Source organism: Nomascus leucogenys, chromosome 22a (assembly GCF_006542625.1).
Source record: "Nomascus leucogenys isolate Asia chromosome 22a, Asia_NLE_v1, whole genome shotgun sequence".
Classification (NCBI taxonomy): domain Eukaryota; kingdom Metazoa; phylum Chordata; class Mammalia; order Primates; family Hylobatidae; genus Nomascus; species Nomascus leucogenys.
The window spans coordinates 4300204-4323642 of NC_044402.1; the positions used below are offsets into that span (position 1 = coordinate 4300204).

The 23439-nt window shown below is 57.9% G+C and overlaps 1 protein-coding gene and 2 long non-coding RNA genes across 5 annotated transcripts; 2 read left to right on the plus strand and 1 right to left on the minus strand.

Annotated features, from left to right (window-relative positions):
• Positions 1-7041: 7041 nt before the first annotated feature.
• On the minus strand, positions 7042-8275 carry DIO3 (iodothyronine deiodinase 3). The gene has a single exon (XM_004093055.2). The coding sequence runs from the start codon at positions 8273-8275 to the stop codon at positions 7361-7363; it is 915 nt and encodes a 304-aa protein (XP_004093103.3). The 3' UTR covers positions 7042-7360.
• Positions 8276-9340: 1065 nt separating this feature from the next.
• LOC100591701 lies at positions 9341-12448 on the plus strand. Of its 3 annotated transcripts, XR_001113685.2 has the most exons (4): positions 9341-9520; positions 9747-9969; positions 10934-11135; positions 11929-12448. It is a non-coding gene; the product is annotated as an uncharacterized LOC100591701 (long non-coding RNA). The 3 variants fall into 3 exon arrangements; XR_001113684.2 differs by having other exon boundaries at positions 10934-12448; XR_004027826.1 differs by lacking the exon at positions 9747-9969 and having other exon boundaries at positions 9350-9520; positions 10934-12448.
• Positions 12449-13843: 1395 nt separating this feature from the next.
• Positions 13844-17306, plus strand: LOC100600208. Its single transcript, XR_001113711.1, has 2 exons — positions 13844-14296; positions 15281-17306. It is a non-coding gene; the product is annotated as an uncharacterized LOC100600208 (long non-coding RNA).
• Positions 17307-23439: the final 6133 nt, after the last annotated feature.

Below are 23439 nucleotides of genomic sequence, written 5' to 3' on the forward strand. Positions count from 1 at the left end.
TCATATCCTGCAAATGCTGTATTTTTGACCTGTGTTTGATTGCAAATAATCTACAGATAAGTGGACCTTTGCAATTCAAACCTGTATTGTTCAAGGGTCGGCTGTGTCTGTTGGCCGTTTGTATGTTTTCTTTTTGAAAGATGTCTCTTCAGGTCCTTTGCCCATTTAATTTTTTTTTTTTAGAGATGGGGTCTTGCCACTTTGCCCAGGCTGGTCCTGAACTCCTGAACTCAAGGAATCCCCCTACCTCAGCCACCTAAAGCTTGAATTACAGGTGAGCCATTACCTTCAGCCTTTGCCCTTTCTTTAATTGGGGTTATTTGTTTTGTCGCTATTGACTTGTTTGTGTTTCTTGCCTATTTCGGAGATAAGCCCCTCATCAGATGCACAGTTTGCAGATACTTTCTCCCATTCCTTAGGTCGCCTCCTCCTTCTGTTGATTGTTTCTTTTGCCTTTTAGTTTGATGCAATCTCCTTTGTCTGTTTTTGCTTTTGTTGCCTGTGCTTTTGGGGTCATATTTATGAGCCAATTCCTTGCAGTAAATCGAAATCAATCAATCGTCAATCAATCAATCAATCAATCTGTCTATCTATCTCCTATTAGCTCTGTTTCACTGAATAACCCAGACTAACACATAATTTGAAATGTTACTTTTTCTTTATTTGTAATGAATTATTTAGCAAATAAACACCATGACAACTTGAGATGCCATGAAAGAAAGGAAAAGGCTTTATATGTGGTTCCTTTGGTGGCACCTCCCCTGCTTTTTGAACAGGGACCCCCGTTTTCATTTTGCACTGAGCCCTGCAGCTTATGTAGCTGGCTGTGCTGACAGTCATTTCTTCCTTAGCCCCAGGTCATCAGATGCCGTCTCTGGAGAGTCTGGGGGCCTCTGTTTGGCCACAGGCATTCAACTCTTTCTGGAAATTGGAACCGAAGACCTCAGGGACCATGGTTTCATTGTTCTCAACCCATCCTTTGAGCTCTGAGACCGCTCCCCCCAGGGCCTCAGATTATACCATTGTCCACTCTTCCTCCACTCAGGGCTGTTATATTTAGAAAAATAAACAAACAACCCAGACTGTCCAGCTGAATGTGAATTTCAGATGAAAAACAAATCATTGTTTAGCACAAGTGTGTCCCAGATATTGCATGGGATATACTTATACTAAAAACATTTTGTATTAATTGTTTATCTGAAATTCAGATTTAACTGGGTGTCCTGTACTTTATTCAGCAGCCCTACCCCTGCCATCCCCCCAATGCCCCCAAGCCTTTCATTGCCGCAGCACTGCCCTGCCCCTTCTCCCCTTCCCCCGGCCCCACCCCTCTATCTCCTACTCTAGGCCTAGCTCAGAACTCACCATCTCCAGCCAGAACCTGTGTCTGCCTCATGCCCTGGCCTCCCCGCCTCCAGGATTCCACTTACCAAAGCCACTGTTTTTGCTGTTTTGTGTTTTATTTTTCTGCCATAAGAGGAATACACATTCACTACCGAAAAATCACAGGCTACAGAGAAGCAACAAGAAGGAAGTAAGAAAACGCTCATAATCCCACCCACACAAAGACAACTACTGCGAATACCTTGGGGTAGATTTTTCTGGAGCTGTATGTGTGTGAGTGTCTCTGCAGATATTTATAAAAGAGCACACACACTCACTGCCCCAGTTCAGACCTGTTGTCCTATAAGCTGAGTCTTCCTGTCTCTGAGTTGTTTTAGCCTCTGGAAGGGATGCTGGGGAGCCTGAAGTGAAACCCCCAGACATTGGGGTCAGACGGGCCTATGGTCAAAAACACTTCGTAGTACATGACCTTCTGTGTTGGTTTGCTGGGCATGCCATAGCAACATACCACAGACGGGCGGCTTGAACAAAAGAAATTAATTTTCTTACCATTCTGGGGGCTGGAAATCCAAGACCGAGATGTCAGCCAGGATGGTTTCTATTGAGGTCTGTCTTGGCTTGTGGATGGCCGCCTTCTTATTGTGTCCTTATATGGTCTTTCCTTCGTGTGTCTGTATCCTGATCTCTTCTTATAGGGACACAAGTCGTATTGGATCAGGGCCCACCCTAATGACCTCATTTCAACGTACTCACCTCTTTCCAGGCCCTATCTCCAAACAACCCGCACTTCCTCAAAAATGTGGACTTCAACATGTCTTTTGGGGGAACAAAGACTTTTGGGGAACAAAGTCTTTGGAGGAACACAGGTCAGCCCATGATGCCTTGCCCAGCTCACTTCAAACATGCTGAGCCTCAGTGTCTTCATCAATGAAATGAGGTGAGTGATCATATTCATCTAAGAGGAGGGTTAGGATGACCAAATCAGGTCGTCCTCATAATTCACTTGCCTAGCATGTGGCCCCCGGAGCAAGTGTGCCAATGTCACTCTCTACTCTTCTTGCTCCCCTGCAGGTGGATCAGAGGGGGCCATGGACCTCCTGGTACCTCTTCACCCCTTTGCTCACCAGTTTGGTTATTCCCTCCAGGTAAGTTCCTAGAGGAGAGTTGCTGGGTAGAAGGTGGAGATGCCAGCCTGAGCCCTGAAAGTCCACCTGCCCACCCCCATCGGGGTGGATGTGCCCCCAGCCCCATCCTCAGGCCTCCCATGGCTCCTCCCCATCTGACTGCCTGCCCCACCTTCCTGTCTGAAGCTCCTGTCCCCAAAGGCTCAGCAGAGTTGCAAGCTGGTGCCTAAAGCTCTTCCCAAGCTGGCTGTGCCCCTTTCTGCCTCTCCCCCTCTTCATTGGCCTTGGCACCCTCCTGCTTTGTAGCCACACTGAGGACACCTTGCTTTCTAAACATGACATACACCTTCAGGCCTCCAGGGCTTTGCACTGGCAGTGCCCTCTGCCAGGGATGCCCTTCCTTCTATCTATGCTGTCCTGGGGAGCCACCCGTGCCTTCAAGGGGCAAATAAGACCCTTTCTATGAACTCTTTTAATACCCCTCCTCTCTCTCCTTGCTCAAGGCTAAACCATCTGCTAAGGCCACACTGGACCTTGAAAAGATACTAATTGTGAAGGTGATGGTGACTGCGACACCAGCAATGGCTGTCTCCTCACCCTGCTCCCCACTGATCCCAGCATTCCTCAAGGGGCCTCAGCCATCTGGATGGTGCCAGGAACAAATCAGCCTACAGGTGCAGCCCTGCTCAGATTAGACAGATTGACAGGTGAGGCGGCCAGGGTAGGAACGGCATGAGAACAGAGTGTGTGTGTGTGTGTGTGTGTCATTGAACACTATGTGGCATGATCCCAATTAGGGAAAATATGTCTGAGAATGTGCTTGTTCTCATCTGAGAATGTGACATATCAGACGGTCAATATGTGAAATAGAATCTGGAGAGAAACGCACCCAACAGTCACCAGGGGTTGTCCTGGTTGAGGGAGGAATGGTGATGATCAGGTGGTGGCTTGCAAACATTTTTGATCCCTCAGGAGAAATACGCTTCATTTCAACCACCTGGTACACACACATACATATGCTCACACATACATTCCCACATACACATATGCACACACACTCACTCACACATGATAGGTATAACTGAAGCCAAAGTTGCAGAAACTCCAGCTACCCTACGTGAAATGTACACTGCTATTCTTACTGTGTTTATTTTATTTCATTCTTCCAAATGCTTGACTTGATCTGATAAATTGATTTCATGCCCCGCTGCTGGGCCCTGATTTATAGTTTGAAAGCTCCCGCTCTGAGGGAGGCTTTGCATTTTCTGCTCTGTGTTCTTCTGTATTTAAAATTTAATATGGAGGATGGATTCAACTATTGTCTTTGTAATTTTTCACTTAAAAATAAAGGGAGAGAGAGGGAGCAATGGGAAAATACAAAACAATAAAAGTCAAACAGGCTTCCTGAAGGCAGCTCAGCAAAATGTGGCAAAACAGATCTCTTTAAAGATGTACATACTTCTCGTCGGAGCTGCTTCACTTTAACACATGTTACTAGCTGGGGTAACCGGCTGCAGAGCTGCGCTCATAGGCTGCTCACCCCGACTTTGTTTGTAATAATGAAACATCCCGAATATCTGGGATGCCCACCCATGGACCCCTGCTGGTCATCCAATTGAGTGCGATGCGCGGCTATTCAAGACTTATTTATGGACATGGAAAGAAGGGTGCAGGAAAGAAGGGGCGCCCTGAGGGTAAGAAGTTACTGGCAGGCTACAAAAGGATAACACCACCCTGCCTTTGTTTTCAAAACATGTATTTGCATGTGTGAGGGAGAGGGACACAGAGAGACAAGTGTGGAGTGAGGGGCTCCACACTCACGAAGAGTTACCTTGGGTTGGTTTTAGTTCCTTCCCGGAGTTCTGTTGTATCTGCAATGAGCTTGCATTGCTTTCATAGGGGAGCTTTTCAAGGAAAAGAGAGAAAGAAGAAAGGAAAGGAAGAAACAGAAAAAGAAAGAGGGGAAAGTAAGAGAGAAAGAAAAGGAAAGATGAAGGGGAAGAAGGGAGGAAGGGAAGGAAGAAGAAGAGAGAAATAAAAAAGTAGGGGTGGTGGGACTTCCCTGGAGCTGCGACCAGAGCGAGTGCGGCCCGTGCGGGGAGTGGCTGGCGCTGCAGGTCCTGGCGCTGCGGCGCGAAAGCGCGTTTCGGAGTTTCGATCTGGGAAGCTCCAGGAGGCCCAGGGGGCGCAGGCTTTCCGGGTAGGGGAGGTCGCTTGGCGCGTCCAAAGGGATCCCCAAGCCGCCGGTGGGGACGCGGAGCGGCTGGAGCGGTCTCTGCTGGGCCGGGAGGCTGACGCTGTCCCAGGCCGCTCTCCGCGCCACCAAGCTCCAGTCCCGGCCAGCAGCGCGTGCGGGGAGGTCAGCGAGGACTCTCCCAGGCGCCGGGCCGCGACCCCGCCGCGATCTCCTTTTCTTCCTGGCGGTTTCGGGATAAGAAGGAGCGTTCGCGGAGGTAGGGTAGGGGGTGGTGGTAGTGGGGAGGAGATGCAGAAATTTCGTGGGTGCCAAATTTTTCTTTAAAGTTATTTTTCAATTGAGATACTTGTAAAGGAAAAATAATCCACCAATTTAGGATGTCAGTTCCAAAAAGTGTTTACGGAGGAGAGGCGTAGGGGCTGGGCGCAGAATTGGGGACGGCGTTGGCTGAACGGGGGCGTCTCTTCCATCCTGCCTGCCGCGCCCCTCTGCGCCCCTACCCAACCCTGCCATGTGCACCCGCGCTCACATCCAGGCGCGCAAACCGACACTACTCACCCCCAGCCCCGGCGACCCTGACAGTCCTGAGTTCCCAGGCATTGTCCCGGCGCGCCAGGGAAGTTCACGTGCCCAGTCCCCTCACCTGGATCCGCACACTCCCTCCTCAGCGCCTTTCACTGTGTCCCCCACCTCTCATTTCATGTTCAAGGTTTCGCTGGCACAGGGGCTGCGGGCCAAGCTAATCCCGCGCCCCCCCGGGTGGCCCTCACTCTGGGCGCAACAGGCGAGACAGTGAGGGCGGGGATTGCGCGGCAGCGAGCCCCTGGCCGTGACTGCAGGCGAGGACCTGTGCCTAAGGCCCCGAATCCCCGCCCCAGCCCTGGAATCCACCATTCCCCTCTCCCTGGTCTCTCTCTGTTCATCCCAGCGGCCTCCCACCTCTGCTTCCCAGGCCGGAGCGGGTGGTGGGGTTTGACTGGAGCTTGGGGAAGCGGAGGAAGGACAGGAGGAGGGGGGTCCTGGGCCGGGGGTTGCACCCAGCAGCACGCTGGCCCGGCAGTAGGAGCCGCAGCTGGAGTGAGGGCGCCCCTCTGCCAAGGCGCGCCTCCCGCGGACCTCAGCTGCCTGGAGCGGGTGGGCAAGAGGCAAGGTTGCAGGTGCCGGAAGGGGGCCAGGGAGGAGTCAGGTGCGCAGTGGTGCCTGCAGCGATCAGGAGCCAGGCTGTACCGGGTCCAAAGGCCCTCTCGCCCTCCACCTCACCTGACCCCCTCCACACACCGCCGGATACTCAGTTAAGTTAGACCGGCGGCTGCAGGGGCAGTTGCATCTGTTCGGTCTGTGTGTGCGCGCGCGGGAGCAAGACAGGACCCTCTTGCCTCTCCCGCCGCTTTCCAGGATCCCGCGGCGCTTCGCTACCTCGCTCTTCTCCCGCAGCTAAGTTCCCCGTCCAGGTAGGTGCGTGCGCTTGTAGGAGCGCCCCGGGCACCGCCGCAGACCCTCTTCCTCCTCCATCCTCCTCCAGCGCCCCTGCCAGCCTAGGCTCCTTCCCGCCCTGCTTCCCAAGGTCACTATGGGGACGCAAGGGAGGGATTTGTGTTTAATTCCTGCCGCTATTCAGAGGGAAAGGAAAATAAAGGGACCAAAGGCAACCAGAAAGCAGTTTACCTCAAGCCTTTATTATTGTAGATTGAAAGAAGTTTATATACAGGAAATATTTCCAGCAAAACACTCACCAAATGGCCTTCGAATCAGGGGCCCTCCACCTCCCAGCCCCACAATCAGCAGCTCTGCCTAGGACTCCCCTCACTTGGGGACCTCAGGCTCTCCCCCCACCTCTCTTTCCCCGGACTCCATCACCCCAACATCATTCCCCAGGAGTCTCAGCTTTTTCTCTCTCCCTGGGGCGCTGCGAACCTCGCCAATGCCTCTCAAGCTCTCTTCCTCTGGTCCCAAAGCAGACACCCCAACTTCCCTCCCATTTAAGGTGGTTACCTCACGGAAATCCAGAGCACTCTCCCCCTCAAGGTTTAGGTGCTGCTTTGAGGCCCCTGCAATTCAGAACTAGCTCGTGGTCAAGACCAGTTAGAGATAGCTCGTCATCAGCAGTGGGGCTCCTGTGCACCCAAAACAAGCGGGGGAAACTACCCTGCCCACCCCCTCCCCATCCCCGACATCACTTCCCCTACCAGGGACAGGAAACAGACACAAAAGCAACAGGGAACCCCCTCTCCGCGCGCGACAGGTGGGTGCCAGGCAACTAGCTCAGCTGAGCTGAGAGTCTCCTGGAACCCAGCTGCGCTCAGGGCGCGCGGGCGTGGCCAAGGTCTCTGTGCGCTGCGCGAAGCACTCGGCCAAAGCACTTGGCTGAGGGCACGCTGAGGAGAGGGCGTAAGAAAATGCTGTAGAGGCAAAGTCCTGGGGGCACACGGACAAGGGCAAGCCGTATCCCGCCCTCAGAAGAGGACTTCCAGTGAGCCAGGCATGTGTGAATGAGACAGTTATAGAAGCAGAGTCCCAGGGAGGTAGGGGAGATTGTTCATGTGGCTGAGGGCGCAGACTCAGTCTGAAATGGTGGCTCAGCACATCAGTGTCACTGGGGCCTCGCCAAGCGTGACTTGGTTTGAGGCGCTTGCAGGTGGGCTTCGAAGGCCCGAAGGCCCAGCCCACCCAGTTCAGTCAATTGTCCGTTGGATGTTTACACCCTCCGGGGCCGAGCGCCGTGCAGTTGCTCATCATAGCGTTCCAACCAAGTGCGCAGCTCAGAGACCTGGTAGCCGTCGGGGCCACGGCCGCCCTGGTACATAATAGTGCCACTCTGGATGACATAGAGACGCTCGAAGTAGGCGCCATAGGCCGAACTGCTGGAGTTGGCCATGGTGTCGAGGACCAGAGCGCAGCCGGGTGCACCTTGCTGCAGTACCCTCGCTGCACTGACCCGGTCCTCCAGGCTCCGGTGCTGCGGGATGATGTAGGGGGAGTCCGTGGTGACCCAGCCGTCGGAGGGGTGCGCTTCCTCGATGTAGATGATGAGGAAGTCGACGTCGCGCTGGTACTTGGTGACCAGGCGCTGGAAGGCGCTCATGCGCGCCATGAACGGTGGTCAGGTGCAGCTGCCGAAATTGAGAACCAGCGGGCGGTTCCCTTGCGCGTAGTCGAGGATGTGCTGGCTCTGGAAGCCGTCGGGCAGAACCACCTCGGAGTTGGGCGCCGGACCGCCCTCGTGCGCCTGCTTGAAGAAATCCAACTTCTGGCCATGCCACACCGCCTTGAGCGACGCCAGGGTGCACAGGCGGTTGTCGTCGGACACGCAGATGGGCGGGTCATCGGGGGGCACCTCCTCGCCCTCACTGTTGAGCTCCACTTCGGGCTCGGGCTGCCCCCGGCGGCGGCGGCCCAGGAAATGCTTGCGGATACACAAGAAATCGAGAAGCCAGAGCATGAAGGCCGTGCCGAGGAAGCGCGGGAAGAGCACGAGGCACGAGGCGGTCTGGGCGCAGAGCCTCAAGGAGTGAAGCAGCAGGGAGCGGAGCATGGTGGCTGCAGGCCCCGAAGCCCCCTGGGACCCCTCGCCCTCTCCGACCACCAACCGCGACGCGGCCTGGCGAGGCATCTGGGCTTCGGCAGTGCAGGGAGTTCAATTTATAGCGGAGGCTTCAATTGGCGGGAGACTCCACCTCCGGCCCGGCCCGCCCCCTTGCAACTTGAGCCCGGAGGGATCACCCAGCAGCGCGGCCAATGCCCTAGAAATCGTGGGCCGAGGGCGGGCGCAGGCGGGCGGAGGGCGGAGCGGCCGGGCCTGGGGCCGGTGGGGGCGGGCCCGGGCCCCGCAGCCAGCTCTCGGGGGCGGGGGACTCCGGCCGCCGCTGCCGCTGGGGACCGGGAGCCCGACCAGGGACCTGGGCGTCCGCTGGGGTGGTCCTCCAGCTGGCGCGAGCGCTGCGCGCCGCCCTGGTCCCCGCCGCCTGGCTCCGGCCCGCGCCCCCCTCGCCGCGCACCTGAGCCGAGCTCCCCGGCGGCCGCCGAGCCGCGCCGGAGCTCCGGTTCGCTTCCCGCGCGCCGCCGCCAACGCCGCCCACGCCGCTGCCGCTCGTGCGGGGCCGCTGCCCAGGTGCCGCGGGAGGCCGGGTCCGCGGCCGCCGCTTCGGTGGCCCCAGCTCCCGCCCCGCCGAGGACGCGGGCCAGCAAGGAGGCAACTTTGCGTTCCCGCCGCCTTCCCGGCTCGCCCGCGGGCGCCGCTCGCCTGCCGGAGCCCGCCCGCCCGCCTCCCGCGCGCGCTCACACTCGCGCCTCGCACACGGCCGCCCCCCGCACCGCCCCGCCACGCACACCGCGCTCCGCGCCCCCCGCCGCTGCCCGAGGCTGCCGCGCGCCGCCCCAGCCCGCGCCGCCCTGGCCGCGCCCGCCCCGTCCCATCTCGTTCCAGCGGGGCGCCGCGGTTCCTGGGTCAGCGGCCGCCGGGGCCGGGCTGAGAGGTGCGGAGGGCAGAGCCCGCGGGCGGGTTACCGCCGGGCGCCGGAGACCGGAGAGCTGGGGAAAGCGGCGCCGGCCCTGCGCCCCCAGCCGACCCGGGCGCGGGGCGCCACGGGCGTGGGGCGCGGGGCAGCGGGCGCGGGGCGGCGCCGGCCCCGGGCGGCTCTCCCACTAGGGGTAGCTGTTGCCTGAACGCCGGAGCGCTCCCCTCTCGCCGCTTGCCTCGCCCAGCGCAGCCCCGGCCGCTGGGCGCACCCGTCCCGTTCGTCCCCGGACGTTGCTCTCTACCCCGGGAACGTCGAGACTGGAGCGCCCGAACTGAGCCACCTTCGCGGACCCCGAGAGCGGCGGCGCGACTCACCGCGGAGGCGCCCGGACGCGTCAAGTGCGTACTTTCAACCGTAAATGGGTGCTGAGCGTTTAGGGGTGCGGGGCAACTCCCTAACTCGTGGGGCCCTGGCCGGCCCTGCCGCGGCGTCCGAGACCTTCTGATCCCTCGCTGCGCGCGGCGCGGGGTTGGCGACTTGGGCTCAGGGGCGGCGGTGCGGGGAGGTGCCTTGACCTAGGGTCCCAGAGGCCGGGAGCAAGTGTCCTTTCGCCTTGGACCGCAGTGTCCCCCAGGGCAAGGCCTGAACCAGGTCGCGAGGGTCTGTCTCCCGTCTGGGGAGCTGAACTGCCCGGGACACTGTCGCAGTCGCGGGGACTTGTCTGGAGCGGCGGGGTCTGAGCCCAAGTCCGAAGCCGCCGCCGCCAGCGTCCCGTGCGCCTGCTGCCCCAGGACCAGCCGCGAAACTTCTTTTCGGGACGGAGACAGCGCTCGCCGCCCGGGCCGAGGTAGGAGCTGGCTGGGCTCGATAGAGCGCGGGCGAATCGCTTTCGGCAGCGAAGGAACGTGTCGGGAGAAGCCAACTGCAGGACCAGGGCCCCAGCGGGCGCGCAGAGACGCCTGCCTTGGGCGGAGGTCCCCCCCTCCGGTTTTCGTGGCTCTGGTAGGGCCCTCTGTCCCGTGAGCTCCCCACTGGACCTGTGGCTCCAGGCTTCAGCAGGTCAAGCGCCCGAGTGTGCCTGGAGGATTGGTGGCGGGGTGGCATGAGAAGGTGGCCCCTCTTCTCCATCTCCCAGTCAGGCGATTTCTCTGCTCTCTGGGGCAGGGGCGCACACCCCAGGAACTTACTACCTAGAGAGAAGCCAGCCTGGTCTCTCCCACTTGCGTCAGTGCTCCTAAGCTGCCCCTCACCACTCTGGGTAGGGGTCTTTCAGGTGGGCCAGGGAATTCTCCTTGGAAGCCCCCTTGTCTGCTCCCCTCCATCAGGGCACCTCTGAGTTAGCCAGTCATCCCCCTTTCTGGCCTCTTTTTTGCCGGGAGGAGAGTAGAGAGAGAAGCCTCCTACTCGGCAGGTCTCTGAGAGGAGGTTTGGGGGGACTTCTGAGGTTGCTCCTCCTGGGCAGAGTCAAGGGGTGTTGAGGGTTCCAACTTTTACTGGACAATCTCTCAAGATCTGATTCCCTGGTTTCTGGGAGGTGTCAGTGTAGAGCTTGTGTCCTGCCCCCACCCACACAGCATTTGGTGCAGGCACATGGGATGGTTCCCCAAGCCCTTTTCCCACAGTTAGTTTCAGAAAATGCATAAGCCACCTAAGGCTGGGAGAGCCTTTCTGTGCTGCCTGAGATCTGGTGGCATGTGCGTGTGTGCAAGAGTGTGTGTGTGTGTGTGTGCAAGTGTGTGCACGCATGTGCATGTGTCTGGAAAGTATGATCTGGGTGGCTGTAAGACTGGCCCCTCTTGTCCCCTCTGCAGGCCCAGCCCAATAGGAATCACCTGATCCACACTCTTTCTAGCCCCAGGGATGCTCAGGAAAGCAGCCCTTCTTTAGGGCTGTCATCTGTTCTGGGGATCTGTTGCTGTTTCTTGGGCCCACAGAATACACTCCATACCTCGGGACTCCATAATATTGGACAAGGCTGGAAGGCCCATTTGGCTCCTGCAGCCTCCTGTGCAGGTGAGGACAGACCCAAGGTCCAGGCGATGCTGGCCTTTGGAACACAGAACCTGGCTCAGTGACTCCCACTCCAGTTGTCTTTTCCCGCTGCCTCCCTCCGGAGCAACCCCTGTCCCTCCTTCCTACCTCTCTCTAGGGCTGCACCCCCAGCTCACCTTAGACCTGGCCCTTCCTACCTGTTGCCCCTACTGTCTTGTCCCATCCCAGTGGTCAGGAGGGAGAGTACTGGCCAAAGGCGCAGCTCCACCTGTGACTTAGGGGAGCGCCAGGCATCACCCAGAGGTCCCAGCCCTCGGGGGCCTGGCAGGCTCTGCTGTGGGGGAAGCAGAGTTAGAACTGGGGCTGCTTCTCCTGCCCCCCGGCCTGGCTGGGCCTCCCCCACCTCCCTTTCTGCCTGCCCTCTTACAACTCCAGCAGGGGGCGGGCAGGGGAAAGAAAAGGAGGGACAAGTTGGATGGGGTCCATTTGGTGTCCAGGAACAACTTGGAGAGAGGCGGGGAGGGGACAGGCAGCAGGGCCCTGGCAAAGCCAGGGGAGGGCTGGCCTTTGGATGGCCTTCTGATCCCAAGCCCATCCTCCTGGGGCAGTCTGCCCTTGAAAGGGAGGGTTTGGTGAACCCTGGTGGAGACCCCCCACCCACCTCACTGCCCCACTGTGGGGCATGGTAGGCGGGTTTGCAATGGGTACAGCCTCTCTCTCCATTCCAGTAGAGCAGCTCCCAGGGCCCAGAGAGGCTGTCACTGAGACTTCTCTGGGGTGGGGTGGGTTCTGGTGGCCCTGTGTTCCCCTGCAGGAGGACCTCCTGAGGCTTCGGGCAGGAGCTGGTGCACACCTGGAGGAGAGTGCTGGTGAACGGCAGGTGTGTGCCTCAATGTCCTTGCTGCCTGGGTGTCAGCCCTGCTTCACCACTGGCCTTTTGTCTCTGTCGCCTCCACTGGCCTCTTGAGGCACAGAGACCCTCCGGGTACTTTCCTTCCTCTGGGCTTCCGCTCATGCTATTCTCTGCTCCCTTCCTCTACCTGGAGACCCCCATTCCTCCTCCTCCTCCACTGCCGTCCTCACCTCCACCTGGGCCCTCCCAGCTCCCGGGAGATGGCTGAACCCCACTCCCGGCCCGCTAGTCATCCTCTTCAGCAGTCCTCCCAGAGCTGTCCTCGACATGGCAGCCTCCACAGCCCCTGGGTGTCACCCCTGGTTTCATGTCTGCCTCGGACTCCAGACCTGCCCCTCCCAGGCTGGCCCAGATGGATCCTCTGCAGTGACTAACCCGAACCAGCACCAGGCAGGGACCCAATAAACCTTTGTGAATGGAGTAAATGAGTGCGGTGTGTACTTACTGAAAACTCCTTGTTTGGGGAGAAACTCAGGGTATTTCACTCTGCCCTTTTGCGTACCTGCAGCAGTGAGCCGGGGTGGCATGTTGGCGGCCAGGGCTGAGCACAGTGGGTCAGGACCTGCCGCTGTGAGCAGACACTTCCTGGGAAGTCTCCCTGGGGCGTGGTGTCTGGTGAATGCACCCGTCACCTGGTCACTGGGCCAATTTGTTTCCCTTTCTGGGCTAAACAGGTCTTCCCACGGGTACCTGGGCCCTCCCACAGAGGTGTTTACACTTCTCATTTACTTTAAGAATAAATTCTTCTATCCACACACTTGGCTAGGTTGAGCATGGAGACACCCTGCAGGGGATGGGTGGGAGATGGCTGAGGGACCCAGAACTCTGGTCTGAGATGTGTCCTCAACATGGCAGATCTCCATCCCTCTGGGAGTTTGAGGCAGGCATGGGGGCGGGACTCTGGGGTGACTGGGCAGGCTGGGATCCCAGCCAGGACAGCTTGTCAGGGCCCCAGGGCCTGGATCTAGCAGGGGTGTTTGGCAGCATTTGGGGGTTGGAGAAGGTCTGGGGCTCCCGGCCAAGGAGAGGAGAAGGCCTAGGAGGCAGTGCCCTGGCTACTTGCTGTGTGACCCTGCGCATCTCTGGCCCCTTCCTCAGGTCTCACCTGCATCAGGAGTGGGTTGGGTGGTCTTTCCAGTGCCTTCCCCATGGGGCATTCTGCACGCCAGAAGGTTCTAGGAGACCCTATTCTGGCCCTGCCTGCTGTTTTGCAGCTGCTGAGAGCTCCACTTGAGGACGAAGGTGCCCCAGTGCTGGTCCTACCTGGCCTCATGCTCTGCCACTTTCACCCAGTACTGCCTTCGCCTGCCCGCTTCCTGCCACAGCTCAGGGCCCTCCAGCCCGGCCTGGGCTCTGACTTGTTCCTGGCATGAGTGCTACTGTGCTCCCTGGTGCTCAGCCAGACCCCAGGGCACAGGACGATGTCTTGCCAGAGGTTGCCTGTGGGTGCCTGGGTCCTGCCTGGAGCTGGGTGGGGCACTGGGATGCTGGGCTACTTGTGCCCAGACAGATCCTGCTCTGAGCCGGGCCCTGAGGCTGGCTGGAGGGCCATCTTGCGAGTCAGTCCCTCCTTTCCATCTGTGATCCTCTCTGGAAAAAGGTGGGGTTCGACAGACCAGCAGACAGGCATTCCAGCTCCATGTGCTTCTCTGAGCCTCCGTTTCTTCACTGGAGAGGCGGGGCCTAATGTCTGAATGTGTTGTGTTCACCATGACATGAGGGGCAAGTGTAAAGTCTACATGTGTGCATGTGTGAGTTCGTATGTGTGTGTGTGTGCGTGTGTGTATCTGTTTACTTAAACCCAGCCTTGTTCCAGAGTGGATTTCAGGATTCCTCTAAGAAGCTTTGGAATGCTGGAAGATACCACAAGTGAGAAGAGAAAATAAAACAAGAGGAAGGATATACTTCCCATAAGGGGACAAAGTACAGCCGCGGTGTCCTCCACTTGGGCCATGGAACAGCTGCAGGTTTTGCCGTGATTATCCTGGTGGTAAAGTCTGATTGGCTATGATTCCCGGTGTCCAAAAGATAAACACGGGCTGTGCAGCGGAGCCACGCGCATGCCTGTGCATGGCCATGCCAGGTCGGAAACCCAGCCCCTCTGCTTGGGAGGCACGCAGGGCTCCGGCTGAAGCCTGAAGCTTGGGATCCTCAGAGCACAGATGTCCCAGGGCTGTGTGAAGTTAGTGAGACGAGGTGTATGGAGAGAGCTCGTTGAGGAGAAGGAGTCTCGATTGCTGTCGCCGTGGCTTGGAGATGCCTGTAAGAGGTGACAGTGATGTGCGTGGTGGTGTGTTCACTGATGATGCTACACTGCAGGCCCAGGGCTGTGTCATGGTGGCAGGTGTCCTCCTGAACCGTTTGACCTTTAGGGAGGCCCCCTCCACTCAAGCGCTGGTCCTGGAGGGGCTCTGGGCACACAAGGAGTCAGGCACGTTTTTGCCCCCGAGGAGGCCCCCAGCCTGGCAGGGCCCAGGGGCAGAGCAGAGAGGGGCGGGGTGGGATGGGGGTGCTCCGGGAGGTAGCAGGGACACCTGGTAAGTGGGGCCGAATTGGGAGGCATCTCAGGAGGTGGCCATGGGCAGAGGGACAGGCTTCCAGTTCTTTGCCAAACTCCCCTTTGAGGCCCGGCACCTGGGAACAGACCTGTGGTAGCTGCACCTGCCTGGGTAGGAAACTGTGGGCTCTTTTCTCGCAGGGGGACGAGAGTCATTTGTAGGACCTTCTGAGCAGGTGGGGGACAGCGAAGGACAAGAGGAGGCTGTGCCTGTGTGGCTGTGTCTCGGAACAGGTGCCGCTTCACGCCCATGCCACCACATCCTCACTGGGTGACTTCGGGCAAGTTAGCTGAACTCTGCACCTCCATCTCGTCTTCTGTAAAATGGGTGGCACATCCGAGCCCATCTCCTAGGGAGAGTGTTGTGAGGACAGGTGGGGGCACATCTGCACAGCCTCTAGAATAGTGCCCAGGGGACCAGAGTGCTCTGTAGGGAAATAGTGGCGGCTGGCACTGAGCCCCCAACATAAGCCAGCACCGTGGGCCAGTGCTACGACTCCTGCTTTTGGGCACTTCACAAGCTATGGCCAGGGGCCCACCACCTTTGGCCACTCCTTCCCCACAAAATTCCTGCCAAGGCCCTGCCAGGTCAATAAGTCACAGGGCTTCCCCATCACCGAAGCCCAGCTCTGTGACACCTCTTGGTCCCAAGCACGTTCCTATCCCCCATTCATGTGTTTTGTTAGGACCCTTTAGGATTGCACATGGCAGAAACTTAATCCACACTAACTTCAGCGAAGAAGGAATGTACTGGCTCCAGTCAGTGAAAAGTCCAGGAGGAGCCATGCCTTCAGGCACGGCTGCATCCAGGCACTCAACAGGTGCATCCAGGCACTCGACAGGTGCAGCCAACACCTTGCCCCGCAGGCTGTCAGCTCCTGCCTTCTGCCGCATCCACGTCACTGTACGTGGATTTCTCCACACATGGGTGAGATGGCCCCAGGAGCTCTGGCTCATGGAGTCCTTGTAGCACCTGTTCTGGCCATCCCCAGATGAGAAAGCATCATTTCCCATGGCAGAAATCTGGTGGAAACAGGAGGGAGGGGGTCGGCTCTCTTTGGTCGGATCTGGGTCTTGTGCCCATGTCTGGGAGAGAAAAGTCCCCGTTCACAGAAACTGAGCAGATCCTGGATTGGATGGGGAAGGAGAGATGCTGGCAGATACACACACATTCACTGCACTCCCTGCAAGGATAGTGACAATAGTAGAAGCTGCTCTTTCTTGAGAAGTTATGACGTGTGCCAGAAAATTCTACCTTTTAAGGATATAGAGAGGCTTTTATCGTCCCCATTTCACAGATGACAAAACTGAGGCTCAGAGAGGTGAAGTGATTTGCCTATGGATGCATAGCTAAGATCTGACCCCACGACTCACGCTCACAAGTTAGCAAGAGGTGTTTCACCAGGGTAGTCTGGGGGCAGAAGGAGCCTGCCTGGTGAGGGAAGGGAGATGGAGAGGTGGGGAATGGGGAGGCCAAGAGGAGGGGACACCAGGACCTGGCCTCTGGCTTGCACAATGGGGAAGGAACCCTGGAGAAGAGGAGGTTTATGGAGGAGGCTGCTGGGTTTTTGGGGCACATATGCTAAGTTGGAGTTGCCCATGGTCCTCAGGAGATGTTCGGGATTTGGGGTCAGAGGCATGAGCCTCGGCATCCCGGGAATCATGGCTGTTTGCTTTGCTTTGCTTTGGGAATTTCACAGTGGGTAGGGGGAAGGCGGCTGCTGACAGGAAGCACTTCCCACTTAGTGGAGAAGGCAGCCTGAACCTGCACGGCAGAGGCTGCGGCCTGGGCCTGTGACGGTGTCTACAACTGTGGCCACAGGTTCAAGGCCCTTGTAGTTGGCAGACACAGGGCCTGAAGTTCTCTGGCAGTTGTTTTAGGGCAAACACCTTGAGAATGGCATTTCCAAGGCCCTTGGGCTATGCCAGGGCACCAACGCCAGTCGAGGACCACGCCTTTCTGAGGGATGCTTGGAATCTCACAGACAGGGGTTCAAATTCAGACTCTGCTTCCTAGAGGCTGTGTGGCCTTGGGCGTGTCTGGAACCTCTCTGGGCCACAGTTTGCTTATCTGTGAAGGAGTCACGGTAGCTTCTCCTCATGGGTTTATGGGGAGCTTGGGAGATGGAGGGTGGGGCAGCACACAGGGCTCAAGCTGCAGCTCTTAGTTAACTGCTTTTCCTTTGCACGTGTCCGATGGATCTGATGGAAAGCTGGCAGGCGAAATGCACCTGGCCTCAGCGTCGGGCTGTGAATGCAGTAGCAGTTGTAGCTGTGTGGTCAGAGTGGACTAGGACAGTCCTTCCACCAAGAAGGCTGGGCCTTCCTGCTCCTCGTTGTCCAGCTGCAGAAACTGATCTCATCCCTCAGGGCCTGGCACAACTGCCCCTTCCTCCTCACATTCCCAAATATACCTACCCCTCCCCAACTCAATCCTCCTCACCAGACTGTGGCTCCCGGCTGACAGGGCAGAGTTGGACTCACCTGTGTCTGCCAGGCCAGCTCACCATGGGGGCAGGTCCCAAGAGACCTCTGGATTTGGACCAACTTCCAGTGTGATCTTGAACAAGCCCTTAGCCTCCCTCAGCCTCTGTTGCATGAGGGGTTGTGCTGGCACATTCCGGAGCAGGTGGCGCTACCTGGTGAGTTGAGGGCTCTGTCCATCATCTCTTCTCACTGTAATGCTGGGTAACAAATAAACATGAAACAATGAGTGCTCATTTCTCAGGTGCCGGGGGTTTAGTAGGTCCAGGGGTCAGCCAGGGCAGGCTCCCTGGTGGGCCCGGCAGGGGTGGTGGCCGCTCTGCTCTGCGCCACACCTCTGATCTTCTGCAGACTCGCCCAGGCCTGATCTCATGGCAACGGCAGAGGCACACGAAGAAAGCAGCCCCCATACATGAGCGGCAGGGAGCCGCCTGTGCTGTGTCTGCTCACCCCGCATGGGCTCATGGCAGCCATGGGTGAGCACTCACATGGGAGCAGAGGGCCTGGCGAGGCTGCTCTGCCAAGGGTCTGGGTGCAGGGAGAAGTGAAGATTAGGGCTCTTTGCAATCTGTCACAGGGAGTGAGCCAGGGCGTCACCCTGGGACTTATGATGGTGATCATGTGCTCATCAGCCACCGTCCGGGTGCTCCAGCTGGACCAGACCTCGGCCTGTCTTGAGGGAAAGACAGATCCTTACCACATCTTACCACAACTGCACCCAAGGCTGGTGGACTCCGTAGTCCTAGGAATGCAGCTTCCGGGACAGGGTGGGAGACTAGAGGTCTCTTGTGTTCCGAAGGGCACAGATGTATGGGACAAACCAGGGAACGAGCCAGCATCCCTCTTGGCCATGGTCCTGCCAGGAGACTTGGGTGCTGTCCTGCCCCCCTGGGGCTCTGTGGCCTCATCTCTACCATAGAGACTGGACTTGGGATTTGTAAAGGTACCACCCAGGGCTGTGGTTCAGTCTCTTTGTAGAGAGACAGAGAGTAAGGGTGAGAGTGAGCCATGGAGAGAAAGAGGGGACAGGCCTAGTCTCTGCCTCTAATTATTTGCCTCTTCCTCTTCTGCAAGGCCCCCTCAGTGGAGGTGGGGGATGGAGTGTGCAGGGGTTGAGGGTTGGGGGATGGGTGTATGATGTGAACCCTTTTCCATGATTCTAATTGCCTCACCCCAAGAGCCTGGGAGCTGGTCTGCAGGGTAATTCCATGGGCAGAAGGGTTGGGGTGGGAGTGGGGGGTCCCTTGGAAGCAGGGCTCTGTAGCCTTGTCTCCTTTCCCTTCCTGGGGCTGGCTGTTCCTGGGAGGGGCGGGTGGTTTTATTTGGGACAGGAGCCTGTTACAGTTAAGCGGTCCAAGATGCTGGAGATGGAGTTCGCGGGATGACTGTGGAAAATCCATGCTGAGTTATTTTTCAGGAGCACAGTGATGGGGGCACAGACTACTCTGCCTGGCAGGCAGAAGCAGCAGGGATGTTTTCAAACTTTAATTAAGTCCCTATTGTGTGCCAGATATTAAGCTTGGTGTGTTTTCACATGTTAATCCTCCAGAAGGGATCTCTGTGCCCTTTGCAGAGCTGTGGAATGAAGGCTCTTTGAGGGGAGCATGTGTCCAAAGTCCAACCAAGAGGTGGAGAGGTAGAATGGCATGTCTACCCACCCACCCTCCAGGCCATTCCTCCACCCATCCACTTACCCACCCACCCTCCAGGCCATTCCTCCACCCATCCACTTACCCACCCACCCACCCACCAGTTCATCCATCCGCCCATTCACCCACACACCCAGCAGTCCATCCATCTATCCATCTGTCCATCCATCTGTCCATCCATCCATCCATCTATCCACCCAGCCACCTACCTGTCCATCCATCCATCCATCCATCCATCCATCCATCCATCTTTGCATCCACCCACCGGTCCATCCATCCATCCATCCATCCATTTGGCATCTGCAGCACTTTCACTTTTCTGATGACCCAGACTAGAGCCTGTTCTGCGGGCTCTTGGTCTGGGAGGTGAGTGCTGGAATGACAGGCTGGCTTGGATGCTGGCCCCAGAGCACTGACTGAGGGTCCAGGAGGAGGTGGGGCTGTAACCTAGAGAAGACTGTGTGGCTGTCCTTATAAACCTGTGCACAGCCTGGTCCTGATTCTATCCCCCGTGGCCAGCAGCACAGGATGATGATACTGGGGACTTCTGCAGGGACTTGCTTCCTACAGATAGTTTCATGATCCATACAGCAATCACTCTGCTGGAGTTTCAGTGTGATGCATTTGGGGATGTAGAGGGTTCTGTGGATTCCCACTGGGGGTGGGGTGGGGGACGGCAGAATAACCTCATGGCCACCCTGCGGTGGGGCTCCCTGAGGCCACCATGGACATCCTGGCCCTGTGTCCCCTGATGTCCTCGGTGGCTGGGCCTGCGTGCTATGAGCCAAGCTGGAGCAGCGTCTGGGACCCTAGCACGGGCACGGACCCAGTCTCTAGTGACAACCTCCCTCGCCTCACAAACCAAATCTCTCCCACGGTGCTGTCGCCTCAGGTCCTCTAGTGATTCCTGTTGCCCTGGAGATAAAATCCCAGCATTTCAGGGTGGCCAGGAGCTTTCTCAGGGAGACCTGCTGGGAGGCTAGGAGCACGGAAGTCCCTCAGGAAGGAAGGGACGTGGCGCATTTGAGGGAGAATCTCTTGGAAAGCCCTGGAGAACTCACCCTGAAGGATGAGGAGGCTGCCGCTTGCTGGGACATGTCCCACGTGGATGGGAAAGGCTGCAGTCCCAGGGTCTGGGCACCACGCTCAGGCAGGTGGGGCCTGTGTCATCCCCTAGGCAGGTGCCGGGCGCTCGGGGCTGTCCCCGGAGACGCAGTCGTGGGGGCGATGGACTCGCTGTGCCTGAGCTCCAGCTCCGTCAGTTCCTTTCTGAACACGGAGGCCAGGAGTCCCTCCTCAGGGACGCCGTGGGGGCCTGGGGAGTGGGTCCTGGGTAGGTTGGCCTTGATGGGCCTTCCAGGCCTGTGGGATCCACGGGTTCACAATTTTGGGACATAGGTTCTAGGAGACCCAGGAACTGCTTCCGGAGAACCGAGGCCTCCCGGGGGTCCCTGCTGGGGGTGAGTACAGTGGGGACCTGGAGGAGCTGAGGGCAGCCTGGGGGAAGGGACTGGAACACTGAGAGGGCTTAGTCCAGCTGCAGGAAGCTGTGGTCAGAGATGCAAGCACTGGGTGGAGAGGCCAGGACAGGTGGGGCGCTGCCCAGGCCCCAGGCTAGAGCACATTTTGAAAGAGGAAGGGCAGGGAGGCATTTGGGCAAATGTAAGGGGAGTGCATTGGGAGAGAGGGCCTGAAGGAAGAATGATGGTGTGTGTGGACACCGAGCCGCCACCTCCCCTCCCCCATCCTTTCCTCCCCTCCCTTCCCTCTCTTCTCTTTCTCTCCCTGCTTCTTCCTTCTCTCTTCCCTTTCCTCCCCCCTGCCTCCTCTTCCCTCTCCAGCTCCTTCCTTGCCTTTTCCTCCCTTCCCCTCCCTCTGCCCTCCTTTCCCTCTTAACTTCTATCTCATCCCCTCGTGCCCCTTCCCACCTGCCCCTCCCAGCCTCTTTCCTTCCTTCCTCACGCGGCAAGCAGCCCCTGCACCCACCACCCGGTGCTCCCCAGGGCCCGGCTCCGCATGCATTAGGAGATGCTCACAGGGAGGGCTGTGCTCCTTACAGCAAGAGACTTCTGCCACTGCGACCACTGGGGCCCAGCTGTCATGGGGAGGGTGGCAGTCTGGTGGAGACCATGGACCCTCCCCTGGGCACCTCCACCAGGCAGGCTTAGTGACTGCCCTGCTACTGGGATCCACAAAGCCTGTCACCAGGAACCAGGCAGGGATAGCAAGTGGGGTCTTCTGAGGCCAGGGCGGGTGGTCCTGGGTTGGAGGGCCAGGGTGTGCTCTGAGCTCTTGAAGTGCCCCCACTGCTCCTTGTCCTGGGTGAATAAGGGTCCATGATACCTGTCCCCTACAGGCAGCATCCCCGCCCCCCACCCGGCCGGTGCTGGCCTTGGAGGGATTCCGGGGGCACCTCTGTCCTCAAGAAGGGCTCTTTGGAGAGGAAAAAAGAACACATTTCAACACCTCCAGATTCTGAAAATGGATTTCTCCCAGGGAAACAGAGACTCAGAGCATGTTCTCTTCCCTGAGAGGGAGCCAGGAAAACAGCGATGGTGGGGGGGAGGAGGGGTAGGAGGGGAGAGAAAGGCCTCAGCAAGAATCACCGAGAATCAGGACACGGAGTCAGAAGGACCTGGACTCAAGTCCTGCCGGCCACCGATGGGCCACGGACCCATGCATGCAACTTCACCTCTCGGAGCCTCAGTTTGTTTTTCTGTCCAATGGGGTAACTCCATCTCTATGCCTGCCTTGTAAGGGATGGCTGTGGATGGGATGTGGACAGAGCAGTTCTTGCTCCTCACCTCTTCCGGAGACCAGGACCATAATGTCAGAGTGTTTCTGAATGACACCCCCAGCCCCAGGAAGGGTCAAATAGTGCCAGGTACACTGGTTCTGACTGCAGGACCCAAATCCTTGCTGTGTGGCCTCAGTGAAGTGGCCGACCCTCTCTGGGCTCCAGCTTCTTCTTCCATTAATTGGACAAGGATCTCCACCCTGTGAAGTCACTGGGAAGATTCACTGGGATGTGGATGTGGTGCCAGGTGCAGCCTGTGCTCCATGATGTGCTCAAATTGGCTGGGGTATCCCTAGGCAGCAGTGGGGCCTGTCTGTCCCTGGGCAAGGCCTAGCTTTGGCTGGTCCCTCCTTCCATGGCTGGTCCCCTCCAGGGCAAACCCTCCCCACGGCCCCACTCCCTGGGCTCTAAACAGCTCTTGCTTAGGCTGGCACAGCTTCGGACTGCCTCCTCCAGGAAGTCTTCCCTGACTGCCTGGTTGGGATGGAAGGGCTCCTTGGCCCTGGCCTGATCCCCTCCATGCTGTCTCTCTGGGAACTTTGCAGCTGCCTCCTCTTAGGTTTCTGCATCTCTGATCTCATCTCCTCCTCTCTGTCTTCTAGATGTCTTCATGTTTTAGAGCCGCTCTCTGCTTGAGAGGCTGCCCTGCCATGGAACGGACTGCAGCTTTTGAAAAACATCCAGACTGCTTGGCCCCTTCAGGCCTTCCAGATGGGGTCTCTGCTTCCCTTTTCAGCTCCAGCCCCTGTCCCTGCTTGACACTGAACTGACACCATCCTCCCTCCCCAGGGAAATGTTGCCACAGCCGCCCTGCCACATGCCTGCCCTCCCCAGCAGGCCTGCAAGGGGACATACTGAGGACCCCCAGCCGTTTAGTGAGGAAGCCACCTGAGGCTCAGGAAACCCGTGCGTGGCTGTGCTGGCTGTGCGTCAGCACTCAAACTCGGGTCTCCTGGCTCAAAGTTCAGGCTCTCTCACTGAGCTAGAATTTCCCACCTATACAAGTTGGCTACTTGCACCTTCTCTTAGAGCTCCCTTTCATCTCATCTTCCCAAGCCCTACCTGTCCTTCGAGGCTCAGCCCAAACGTCAGACCTCCCAGGAAGCCTCCTCCGATTCCTCATCCAATCACCTCTCTGCCACCTAGATGGCAGTTACCTTTTCCCCATGGCCTCGGCTCACCATGGTCGTGGCAAAGGGGTGAAGACTGTGTTCCAGTGGCAGAGATTGCTGGCTGCCCCCAGTATCCCTTCTTCTCTTCTTTCTAAAGTAAAAGAAATTCCAGCTTTGAGATGGACACGTGGCTGCTCATCTAAAGATTCAAGTTCTTAGCCTCTCTAGCAGCTACACGTAGTTATCTGACCAAATCCTTGCCAACGATGCAGAAGAAGTGACCTGTGAAACTTCGGGTTCCTGCCCTTAGGGGGAAGAGAGGTGCTTTCCCCCGTTTCTTCTCCCTGTTCCCACTGTTTCACTGTTGGATTAATGAGGTGATGGCAGGAGTGGGGCAGCCATGGGATTATGGAAGGGAAGCTGGGTGTTGAGGATCACAGAGCAACAAGCTGCAAAGAGCCCGTGTGCCCGTGTCACCACCACGCTAGCTTTAGACCCCTGAAGCTCAGCCTGCTATGTGCAGGGGGCGGGGTGGAGGGGGGGGCGCCGTCCCGTGTAATCCTGTTATTTTGGCATTTCTTACAGTAGCCAAAATGTATCCTAGTTAAAATAGATCCAGATAGAGAAGTTGATCAGCTGTTTGCAGAATGATCACGTGGTTACTAACCAGAGGTTGGCGAGCTGCGGTGTGGAGATTGCTTTTTAGGGCCTGTGGTGTTCCGAAGTCCCAGAGGGCTGTGTCTGTGTGTTTGAGTGCTGGCCGTGCCACGTAACTGTGGGATGCTGGGGAAGTCAGTAATGGCTCGGTGGCCC